This window comes from Syngnathus typhle, linkage group LG21 (assembly GCF_033458585.1).
Source record: "Syngnathus typhle isolate RoL2023-S1 ecotype Sweden linkage group LG21, RoL_Styp_1.0, whole genome shotgun sequence".
Taxonomy (NCBI): Eukaryota; Metazoa; Chordata; class Actinopteri; order Syngnathiformes; family Syngnathidae; genus Syngnathus; species Syngnathus typhle.
Window position 1 is genome coordinate 3,281,967 of NC_083758.1, and position 12,910 is coordinate 3,294,876.

Genomic DNA, 12,910 nt, shown 5'->3' on the forward strand with positions numbered 1-12,910 from the left:
ATAAGAAAGAAGGGAAACAAAAAGAAAAGGGTGACAGGGAGGCGAGGCAGACGACGATGGAAATGACAGTACGCTACAGCCGGGGCCCCTAAATACAAACAGTTTTATCTGTTGACACCCTACTAGCTTCTGACACGCCTGTCAGCTGTACTTATTACCACAGCCTCTCCACCAGAGACACGGCGCAGCACTTTGGCTTGCCTGCCACAATGGCACACGTGCATGAGTGTAGTCGTTTCCTGAAGCCGACAGTTTGGGAGCCAGCCTGTCAGACAGGTGTTAGTCGAGCTGGAGGCGGGCTAGGACAGTCCTTTGCTACCTGCCGACACGGGTCACCGCGCGGCGTTTATGACGACGCGCCAAAACTAATTTGAGGGCTCAAGCACAAACCAAAGCGGGCTGGTGGCTAACGTCACATTTTTGCCACTTTTTGTTGATGTTAAAAATGAATTAAAGTGGGTTAGGAAATTAAACATACTTTGAACAAAGTCTTACGCTTAATGCTAACACACAAGTTTCACAAGGTCTAACAAAACTAGCATAAATGTTGCGGTGCTATAAATCTTTGGAACATAAATGGTGCAGTAACAGATGTAGAAGATAATAAAACAACACAAGGTTTGCTTATTAAAAACAAGATGGCACATTTTTTGTTGGGTCTTTTATGAACACACAAGGAACAGTTTATGGCATTTCCATTAATTTCATTGGGGAGAAATGAGCGAAAGGTTTTTTTTTTTGTTTTGCTTAGTTCAAACAACAAATTAAATATGGAAATTAAGATACTGCAGTATTTATGATCAACAGAGAGTTTGTTTGTAGTAACATAAAATGGAACAATAAGCAATTAGGAAGTAACTTGAGGAGCACTGGCAGAGCTAGGAGGGGGGCCAGGGGCATTGCCTCCCCCAAGGAAAGAACTCCTAGCGCTGCCAATTGTTAGTTGCCAACTAGCCAATACGCTAGTTGCGTTAAGTGTTTGTATATTATAGTATCACACAAGTTATTCACCATCATGTAGTAAGCAAATAGTCTTAGCTAACAGTTAGCCTAGCTTCAGATTTTATTTTTTTTCCCATTTTTGCTTTGTCGTGTGTGTGCGTGTCTGTGTGTGTGTGTGTGTGTGTGTGGGGGGGGGGGGGGTCTCTCCCATTTTGAGATGTTCAAAATCATTATTATATTCTACTTTCGCAGTACCAAGACATACTGGCCCTTTAAAACCTGATTCAATCTGCATTTAAAAGCAGCCGTTCATTAGTTGCTACGGTACATTCAGACGCCCTGAGCACGAGAAACACAAGCTCATTTGAATAACCAAAACCAGTTCCGAAGGCTTTAAATAACTCACACATCTGAAGCTACGGCGGGAGCCAACAGAAAAACACAATTGTATCATTATATATCTCTTAAAAGGCGTTGCCATATGTTGTGGGGGGCAGAATAAGTTGCAGCGTCCAAGGTGGCCTGTTGCCAGGCAACGCAAGTTAACTTTGTATCGCGTTTCATTTGGATTTTTTTGTCATCTTGTCTCTGCTGGAGTTGTTGACGGCACGTTGGGACAACGAGAGGGGACGGCGTCTGACTGGCTAAATTTAGTGTGTCTGACCATGAGCGACATAAGGCTGTGTTCATATTTTGCCACATGGTGGCAATGTTTCAACATCTCACAGCTGGAGTCGTGTGTGTGAGCATGTGTGTGTGTTGTGTGCTCTTCATGCATTCTGCAGTGCTGGCTGCTGGGCTTCTGCTCAGTTTTAACTCAGATCAATGCTTATTACTGTGCCCTTGTCCAGTTCTCTCCTTCTCTCTGACTGCCACTCTTTCTCCAAATGGAGGCAGAAAAACAGCATGACCCTAACACACACACACGTGCACACATACAAAGTACACGTGTACATAGCTGAGCATCTGCTTGCCTCTCACGAGAGCAGTCTTCCGAAAGAAAATGTTACCGCCTCAGTTTCAGACGTCCTCGTCCGCTGAGACAACACATGACATGCATAGGAAAGGGTCAAATCATTAGGTACACTATCCTTGTGCGGCCAACATAAAAAAAATCTAATTTCTTGGCAAATAAATTGTAGAACGCTGTGCAGGATGAATAATTAGAAGAGGGGTTTAGTGTGTCCGGCGAGTCTCGGGAAGTGTAAACAACGTCAATTCCCAATCACCGCCTCTGTGCCGCGCAATCAGAACGATGGAGAAACAGAACAGAGGAGCCATTGCCAATCGTAATCAAAGTTGACAGAGGGGAGCAACAAGGGGCTAATCAATGTCCTCCTACTCCCCCCCAAAAAATATTAAGTAGAAGAAAAGAATACCTGGCAAAATCGAGGTCGGCCTCCCGGGACATGGTGATGTTGGTCAGGTTCTGCTGGAGCACAAAGATGTTGCGGCACATCTTCTTGATGCCGGACTCGCTGATCCTTTTGAAGTACTGAGCGCCGTTGATGAGGATGCAGGAGATCAGGTGGCCCAGACCTTAAGAAACCCATAAGCACTTTTGTGAACTTGAACACTGGAATTTGTTTGATTTTACTTGCGGCCTGAAGGCTGGATTTGAACTCAAGTGAAGTTTTGTTCTTTAAGATTTATGAGTAAAGTTAGATGAATGAAATTAAAAAATAATTAAAATGCCATTAATCAAACCCATTCTACAAGACAATAAAAATTACACAACTCCTGAGTAAGGTGCAGTAAGCTAACAGTTAGCAGGTTAGCATATAAGAATGGCAATTCTTGGCAGTGGATAAAGAATAGATACCTGTGAGTCTTGTCATATTGTCTGTCTACGTGTGGCTATTTCATCTTAAAATCTGTCAAAGGGTTCCAACAATACTATTTGTAAGAACATCTATAGCGTTTAGCATTCTTTGTTAGCATTAAGCTAAACCGACTTTTATTCCAGTCGCTCTTCTTACCAGTTTTTAATGGTTTACCTTCAAAGATGTACTGGAACTTGTGCTGCTGCAGCGCGGCTCCCATGGCCTCTTCGATAGCCGAGATATCCTTGTTGAGCTTGACCACCAGCGGATCGTAGTCCATGCTCTCCACGTTAGCCACGATGGCGTAGTTACCCTGCTTGGTCAGCGGGATCAGGTAGTGGAAGCAGTGCACTCTGTGTGAAGACGTCTTGATTTAGAAGCCAAATCATTGAATTTTTCGAAAACAGTATTTGCGGCGCTCATCACAGCTGGGTGCTATTCAGTGGGGAAATATGATTAGGTTCAACGCCATGCACTTACAAGACTCCTGTACACACAAACACAAAAAGGTGCCTTTTTCAGGCACAGAAGCAAAATGTTAGGTTCAAAAGCATTTAATTGCAGAAGAATGCGGAGAAAAGCGAAGCTTTGGTCTCGGCAAATGTGCAACAAACTAGCAGCAATGCCTCAAGGGTGAAAAAAAACATTTGGCTGAAAATGACACTGGTAGCATTCTTGCAAGTAGTGGATCAGAAGTGCTACATCCGCTAATGCTAGCTGACGAATTAACCAAATGCTTACCTGGAACTAAATTAAGTCAGAGAATCTATGATGGCCTGTGGGCCACACCAAAGTAAATTTACTTTTTAAAAAAAAAAGACATTTTTGGGGTTTGAAATAGGATTGGAAATTTTTTTTATTATTTTGGTAATAATTGAAATCATGATTATTCAAACGATCATTTATTTTTTTGGTCCAACACAGATAAATGTTTAAATGTGACTTTAGTCAACTGAAAGACTATATTCATGTAAGTTCCTTTAGGACCAAACAAACTTTATAAAATTAGAGGTTCCAATTTATGATAATTTTTTTTTTTTTTTTACGATTGTGCCAATTTTGCAATCACGCACGATAATAATCGTATTTGTTATTGAATTTTGATTAATTGCGCAGACCTAGTTGAAAATGTTTGGAAATGTGTGTAAATATGTTTTCTCTACTACACTGGACTCCCTCATGTGGTCGGGCAACTCTGGTTCATCTATTCACGATATTTTTTATTTCATTTAAATTGTGTTTTTTTTGTGGTTCTGTTTTGGGGATGTTCTTGGATGGATGTTTTTTCATGGAAAACATATTGAATGTTTATCAGCATTTTTTTTTTAAGAATGATTTGTATTTTAGGTTCTAATTCATACATTAGAAGTTTATGAAGATGCCCACATAGAAAAACAACATACCATATTGCATTAGCCTCCTATGACCTATCATCTCCCACCCTGCGCGCTTTCTTCTTCACGGCTTCATTTAACTGGTACAACTATCGGGGAAATTCTGCGGATGAGGGAAGCCAATGGAGTGCAGCGTATTGCAGGACGCACGCCTCGGGGAGTTTTTTTTTCTTCCTTTTACTGGCTGAAAAGCCTAAACAACGTTGCATAAGTGGCAAGAACTGGGTTGATGGCGGGCTATTAAGGGCTTGCAGGGGGGGAGAAGGGTTATGGTGTGGTAAATTAACTCGGATATTATAAGAGATCGGAAACACCTACACTGTATAGAACAAATAATTGGTTACACCTACAGGAAGGGAAGAAAATGTACTTTGTCCTTTGCTCCCACTCCTAAAAAGTGTTGTCCTGGTTGAACAATTGCACTACTGCCACGACAAACCTCCCCTGGCAATTGTTTTGACAAATAATGACGATGACCATAAAAGTGATGTGAAAATCGATAAAAATGAATAAAAAAAACATTATTGATGAATATATATTTCATTCTCCTATCGTTAAATGCTTTAATTTGGTAGACAAAAATCAGAACGTGATACTTCATTTTAAAAATACATTAAATTTCTTTTTAAAGATAATTATGAGAATAAATATCTATAAGAATAAAAACGCGATGCTTTTAAACACTAGTATTTAAAAAAATACTGAGGTATATATTTCATTCTCTTTTGATGAATTAAATTTTTTAATTTGGTATACAAAAATCCAAATGTGATATTTCATTTTAAAAATACATTAAATTAATTTTGAAAGATAACTAAGATAATAAATATCCATAAAAATGAAATAAAAAAAATATATATAAAAAATGAAAATAATATAAAACATATCTAAAAAAAATTAAACACTGCAGTATTAAAAATAAATGAAAAAACGTATTTATTTATTTATTTTTCCAAATTTTTGAAAAAAAAAAAAATCTAATAATTTTTTCTTCCCAATTAAAAAAAGCTGTGGTATAATGTGATTATACGGGCCTATCTAATCAACATCAAGTGACCCCAAAATGAGGAAATTGATTTCCTACATCTATCTTGTTATGGTTCGATGTTGAGCATGGTAATATGTACACCAGACCATCTTTCTTGCATGACGTGATTTGCACTTTTTGATCTACATGTACCTGACTTCCAGGTGCAATGTGAGGAGGCAGCGGTTGGCAATGTCCTGGAAGCTCCTGCACAGGTCACTGAGGGTCTGCAGGATCTGCTCCCGACTACGCTCGCCGTCGCCCATGGCCTGGCTGTCAGACGAACACGGAGACAAACCTGCGTGGAGGTGAAACATGAGTGACGCCCATGGCACTCGAGTGGTCTTTGTGCTTCTATTGGCTTGCCTTGTGCTGCTGAGGTAGCAGGAGGTCGGTGCACTGCGGTGTTAGCCACACAAACGCGTACTGTGTGGATGTGAGTGTTAAAAAATGTGGCGCATACCGTAGCGCATGGAAGCATAATGAGTGTGTATAAATTGAGCCCGGTGTGGATCAATGGTCGTAAATTGGCAAATGGTGAGGAAAGGGGGGCCGGGGGTGAAATTGGCCTCGTCACTCATATGTAAGTCTATTTGGTCAATGAGGCGAACGTGTGCGATGTTGAGTCGGGGAATGCAGGGGTCGGCGATCGATGTGCCACAGTCGCGCGGCCAACTCCCTTGCTAGTCTTCACGCCTTTGCGAAGGTCACACATGAATGCGAGCCAGCACACAAACCTGCACTCACCCCGACGTCCAACTGGAAAGAAAAAAGCTGACAACCTTGCTTTTTGCCACTCGTATGTTTCACCTGTACTCAAATGGCGACAATAGTATATACACTTGCACAACAATTCTGGGAAAGAAACAAAACAAAAATCTTTTATTCTACTAAATTTAGACTGCATGTGAGTTCACCAAATGTCTTTTATTTGATTATCCACTTAATTTATTCTGCATTGATAATCGTATTATTCTGTATTTCTTCCTCATTGTTTTTTGCCAGGATTTTGCTACAGTAAAAAAAATCATTATGCACTATTTACAGTAATATTTAAAAATAAAAATATGTATTAATAAATAAAAATATTGAAAAATGAAACTAAAATTGAAAGCAAAGCAAAGTCTATTTTGAGAAGTATGATAAAAAATCCTCCAAAAGAATTCTGAATAAAAATAAATATAAATAAATTAAAACTAATAATAATAATAAGTCAAATAAATGAAAAAAACAAAACAAAAAATAAATAAAATAAACATAATGTATAGTTTGTGAAAAAATGCTGGTAGTGAGGATGTGGCAACGTATTTTTGTCCTTATTACTATATATACAAAAATTATAACCGTAATTTTTTCTATCGTGGACTTTTTATACTTTTCTATGAAGACAAATTGCCACCTTGTCTTAAATTTTGTCTACAAATTTGTTTCTAGCTGCGTTAGTGAGCACTTCCCCTGTCGAGTTAGCCCATCCAACGAAGGCCGCTCTGAAAAGTGCAATTAAGTTGTATGGAAGTGAACTTGAACAATTCCAGTCCATCGTGGGCGCTAACACACTTGTATGGAACACGCACTTAACTCCAGAACCTTCTTACACCCCCACCTTCTTCTTATCAGCGTAATTGCCGAGTTCCTCGCTAGACAAGAACTCCCGTGTAGCCGACGCCTTGTGTTTGTACTAGCGAACATCCAATCCCCATTAGAGTTATTTTAAATGAAGCCCCCACCGATAAGGAGTGCATCAGCATGGACAAATATCGGCCACTTACGGGGGTCAGTCCAATCCAATCAACAAGGCAAATACGGGGGTGGGGGGGGCGGTATTGGATGTGACTCGACTTGTACGAGACATATAGAAGATAAAGCATTTTGATTAGTATATTTCAATTTGCATAGGACTTGGCAGTTAATTAACTACTGCAGATTATTTTGCTTCACTGAACCAGCTGGAGCGTCATACTGTCAAACCACGTGGACATATCTCCTCGCCTCCGTCACCGGTTTGATATCAATCCCCTCAGCGCCGGGCCAATAACAAGAGCCGGTGCGTAGAGATTTCTCCTGGGAAGGGCGTTAATTGACTTCCCGTGATTGAATTTAGGCGGATAATCCCTGTGGTCAATTTATCAGATCATTAGGAGTTGAAGACGCCGGCTGAGGAACCTTCCGACGTCACGCTTACATCGGCCGCCTTAAGATAACGAGAAAGGGAGACTATGGTGGCGAACGCGGCGGGGGGTCACTAAGGGGGGTGTCCACATATGCGAGTAAAAACATAAAAGCATACATATGGATTCTCGTGTCGCTTTGATGATGCGAAGGCGGTGGCGCAGCATGGGGGCTTGCCATTAGCAGAGACAGATGGGCGAATAGCCTCATTGCTCCAAAGTTTTAAAAAAAAAAAAACATTCGCATAGCAGTAAAAACAGTGTTTTCTTAAAACGGAGCACCAAATGCAAAAACAGCAGGGGCCCCGTAGTTGAACCCTGAGGAACACCATACAACACTGGCGGCAAAGCGTGACTCAGGCTAACACCAAAAGTTCTGTCAGCCAAATAAGATCTAGATCACCAGTTGCTGTAAATGAGCCAACGTTCAGATTCAGCGATATAAAAAATGCATTCCGATTTCGATTAGAATTCAATTCATCATTCAGCCTCAGCGAGGACATGAAAAACTTAGAGCTGACAAACATTCTTTTGTGGAAGATGGAGGAACAGGAGCAAAGAAGAGCAAGCTGCAGGGGCGGCGCGCCTCATGAATAATTCATGAGGGATGGACGATGGAGTGAGTGAGCGAGAAGAGGCGGAGGAGGAGAGTTATTAATTATTTTGCTGCCCCGGGTAGAACGAGCGCAGCTACTGAGGGGCGTCCACCAAGGGTCTTCATGAGTTTGGGGATTTCAATATACCAAAATCTCCACAAGGCATCTTCATAAGGATAAAGTAAAAGGTGATTTTTTTTTTCTCAACTGGCACAAACAACACTGTCATCTCCTGTTGCACACACGCCTCCGGGTCGGCCTTCGTTTGGAATAGGAATGAGAGTTTTAGTCAAAGTGCTTGCTTTTAATGGACGTGGTGGAAAAGTACACAGTCAAGGTTATGCGGGAAAGACGATTATTGTTGTCAAATTATGCCACAAAGGAGATGAGAGGTCTTTAATGAATGTTTCTCATGACTCAGACGACCCAAGTACAAGACATAAAAAATAAAAAGACCTTGTGGATGTGAATAAATTTAGAATTACATCATTGTTTTTGTCTTTAAAACGTGTATTGTTACAGGCTTAATATTCATGAACATAAAATTTATAAAATCGTGTTTTCTGATGTAAACAGAGTCAATTTGAGGTCAAGTGTTGCAACAAGAGAAGCCATTTTTGGAACGCCGCATCCAAAAGTCAAAGCCTCGCCTACACTCCAGTTAAAATTCATCAGCGTGTTCGACTAAAACAAAACATGAAATGCTCTCGAGTTGACGTTGGGGGCTGAAAGGAATAGAGAAGGGGGAAAAAAAGTGTTTAAGAAAAAGAAGAGGGAGAGGAAAATGAGTTGTTCATACCTGACTGCTCCTGTAATATAAAATCCAATTTGGAGAGGCATGGACGTGAGGGGCGGGAGGGATGAGATAAGGTGGACCCCCCCCTCACACACACACACGCATTCATACGCTAACACACACTTGGTACTTCATCAGCTCGGCAAACACTAAATAATGAACAATGCTCGGGCTGTCCTGGCATGATAAGTAAGTGCCCTTCGCCTCCACACACATGAATTAATGACAATTACTTTGTCTGCTCTTTTTATTGAATCCTTATCAAGGATAAGAAAGTGAAACCGGGAACCCTTTTTTTAAACGAATAAATCGAGGAAAGTGACAAATCCAAATTGCCTTCAATGGGAAAGACAACCGAGAGCATTTACACCGAATGATGCAAAGGTGTCGACAGAGCGGGCAAATACGTCGCAAACGATTTCAAGCGTTTTGATTAGCGGCGGCGTTTAAGCGCTAACCGAGAAAGGATAATGGCGGCGTGTGTGTGACAACTCTAATAGGGACGATATTGAGTGTGTGAAAAGATACGCAGACAAAAAATTAATGGACCGCAGGTATAACCCGAATAAAAAAATACCGCTTGAGGGCGAGCTAACTTCATAATGTCCCATAAATCTGATTCCTACCAGCAGGGGGCGCAATTAATTCAGACTCAACTAGCCTGAATGGGCTACAGTAGAAATCGTAATAAATCGTCAAATCTGGCTTGTGTATTTTAATGTGAGGCGTCTCGTAATCTTGTAACAATCATTGCGTGAGGATTGTTGCCGTGATGCTACCGGGGCAATTTTTGAAAGTCTGTTCCCAATGAGCAAGAATTGCTTCAGCAGGAGCTTACAGCAGTCGTGAGTATGTTAGCGTAAAAAAAAAAAAAAAAGCATTTGGCACTATCAGTGAGCAACAGGCAGACCTGCCCGAGGCTCTTTTCACTGCTGCAGGTGACTTCAACTGACAAATCTCAAGTCTGCGCTGAGCAGATTTCACAAGTGTGACTTTTTTGCGTGAACAGTATCATCATCGCTCAACAGTGACATTTGCCTGCCAACCTAGTCCCGCCCCCCCCAGGCGTTGCTACTGCTCCGCTAATAACGAGCGGAATAGAATTAATGATCCGCGAAAAAGACAAAGTGCCTCAGGTGCCGGCGGCTGGATACTCACTCGAGCCCGGAGGAAGGTTGGCAAAGAAGGCCTTGAGGCGTCCGGACAGCCACTCCATGCTCTCGTGGAGGTTGGCTAGAGACTTGAGGTCGCTGACGTCGCGCAGGATCTCGTTCTCGGGGATGAGCTTGTCGCCGAGGTTGCCCGTCAGCACCTCCGACTCCTTGGCGAACGCCGCCCTGTGGAATGCAGGATTAAGATGATTCGTGGGTTTTCCTCAACCTTTGTTTGCCGAGTCTTGGTAACTTGACATTGAAAAAAAATTGCGTATCAATACGTACCGTGTGAAGTCCTCCTCATCTTCTCGTTTTTGTCGTGTCTGCCTTGGCTGAGCCATGTTTGCCCAGTTGGGGAGGGACTGGAGCAAGCGACTGATGTCTTCGTCTTTGGACCAGGAAGCGCTGATGGTCAGCTTCTCCTCACACTGAACTATTCCCCTAAAGACGGACATGATGTCACCGTATTTTTCGTACCGGGTTATAAGGTGCATTTAGCAAAACAAACCGGGGCAGCAAACTTTATTTAACAAGTTACACCTGATTATAAAATGAACTGTCAATTTTTGAGAATATTAATTATTATATATTATATTGTATTCTATTATGAATATATATTAATATTATGTTCCACCTTATAGTCCGTAAATAACATGAACTCATTAAATGCATGATGATAATAATTTATAATTGAATAATTTACAATATAATGATGAATCATAATAACTTATGATAATTTTTAGGTGTTACCTGTAGGCGGTGTTGCAGATCTCCTTATATTCTTTGAGCTTGTCACAAACCATCTCCAGGAACTGGTTGGAGTAGGAGCTCAGGTCCTGCATGAGATTCATCAGATCCTGGATGGATTTTTCCACCACCACGGTGCTCTGCGGGCAGAACGAGAGATGACAACAAATGACTCCTGACGCATGACAAGAATACATTTTTTTGGGGTAAGTTTTTATTTTCCCCCTTCGCTCATAATGTCACCAGCAGGAAACACAAATAAAGCGGCCTCTCCGCTGGGAGATGTAATGATCCATAACGGGGCAGAGAACCGAGCAGTGCACACACTAAGACCCCGGCTGCGGACAATAAGCGCACATCCCCTGCAGGAAACTTGTTGGCATTAATTTCGTTGAGAAACACATTAATTTTAAGGACAAAGTGCAGGCAGATGTTGGACATGAGGATTTACCACTTGGTGGTGATCCAAATCAATATCGCTTTGGCATTGGCGGACACTCTCCTACTCGTGAGGGATCCATTATGTGAAACGGAGCAAATTCGAGAGTAGCCATTTTGAAAGTATTTAAGACACAACAATAAGCCAGAGGCGAAAACGTAAAATTCAACAGCGGTCCAAGGCTGATGAATGAAGAAGAGGAAACAATGCGATGCCTTCGCCTCCAACAAATGTCAATTTTTGCTCATTTGTTTTGGACACCGGAAATCATTAAAAAGTAATCAAGGGACCGACTGGCGAAGGGGAGCATTTGAGTCCATTTTCGTTGACCATTACCATCGGAGAGAACGCTTCTATACATCTCTTTCTCTCACGTCCATAATGATTCACGCTTAAAGGTCAATACACGGAGCTATTGAGTGAAAAGCACATATATTCCCCTTTCAGTGTTGCCGCATTAAGCTCCTGAAATCGAGCGGCGTGCACTTTGCATTTCCTCTTTTAGCACGCCCGCCGCCACAAAGGAATATCCGATCTTTGCAAATGCATGTCGTGGTTTGATGGAGTAAACTGCTGTCATTAAGCGCAAAAAAAAAAGATGGCCGTACATTCCCGGTGGGGAAAAAAGGGCTGTTAATGCTCCGGACGCTGTTGTTAAAAGTGGTTATTTTCTTTTAGTGGCTTGAGCTAAAAAAAAAAACCTGGTCATTACATTAATGCATTAAAAGGATAGAGCTGAGGATGTCTCATGTGGAAGCCCCGGCCCCAATGAAATAAGGGTTACTCCTCAAGGTCATATGGAGGTCACAATGTTTTAACCCCTTGTTTTCTGGCGTAACCAGTCGCACCAGAAGGCTGCCGAAATAATACACATGACACAAGATGATCCCCCCCCAGCGACGGTTGCTCACCCCTCCCTTGGGTGAGTCAAGCGACCGGAGTGTGTTCTTGACAGATCATCCATCAACGTCAGGGGACAGTCACACATGGGCTCCCCTACTTGACACATGGCGGATGGCTCGCATGTACGTGCCTGACGTGACTCTTTGTGTGAACTGTTTGGGGAAGCGAGTCTATGAAAGTTTGTTGACACAACCCAGCAGGCAAAATTCCGAATTTAGACGATATTGTTATTTGGAATTTGATCCAACAAAAGGCATTGTCTAATCTTTTAGAAGACCTTGACATGTCAGTCTGGCTGGAAATGGTCCTGAAGTAGCGGGAAAAGGAAATTTTAACATCACACGGGGGAACGCAATGAACATAATAACAGAATGTGACGTAACTACGATATAAATTCACATCAGGACATCATGTACTGTAAGGAAAGTGTATTAATGAATGTCTCCCATTCTAAGGTTAAAAATGGCTCTCTATTTGATAATTAAAATAGTTGTCGATTAGTTTCATAACCGATTACTTGTCGATTAATCGATTAATTTTGACTAGTTTCCATCACATTCCTTCTGTCCTCTCAAACATGAATGCTCACAATGTTCCAAATTGTAAAAATGTCTCAAAACGATTGTACGATTATGAAAATAGATGTGGAGTAATTTGATAATCGATTGTCAATTAATCAATTAATTTTGCCAACTCTAATAATAACATAACATCGGACCGCAAAATAACACCACACAACACTCTGTACGATAAAATCTGATGTAACACAGTGAACCGTAATATGGAAAGCATAATATGAAGTACCATAAATACTCAACACAAAAAACAACAACAATGATCCAAACCACCTCCTGCATTTTTATTGCACTTGGCGAGGGTAATAATAAGTATATAAAGAGGTATAGATGGATGACATATTCG

General features: G+C 41.4%; 1 protein-coding gene across 1 annotated transcript in view; it reads right to left on the reverse strand.

The window, feature by feature from the left end:
* exoc4 (exocyst complex component 4) overlaps window positions 1–12,910 on the reverse strand; it is a 57,920-nt gene that overhangs the window by 2,680 nt on the left and 42,330 nt on the right. Inside the window, exons 14-19 of the mRNA XM_061268825.1 lie at window positions 10,651–10,787; window positions 10,186–10,341; window positions 9,905–10,083; window positions 5,340–5,484; window positions 2,940–3,118; window positions 2,322–2,481 (exon numbers count right to left, since the gene is read on the reverse strand). Coding sequence (XP_061124809.1) covers window positions 2,322–2,481; window positions 2,940–3,118; window positions 5,340–5,484; window positions 9,905–10,083; window positions 10,186–10,341; window positions 10,651–10,787 — 956 coding nt within the window. The remainder of the gene's footprint in view (window positions 1–2,321; window positions 2,482–2,939; window positions 3,119–5,339; window positions 5,485–9,904; window positions 10,084–10,185; window positions 10,342–10,650; window positions 10,788–12,910) is intronic.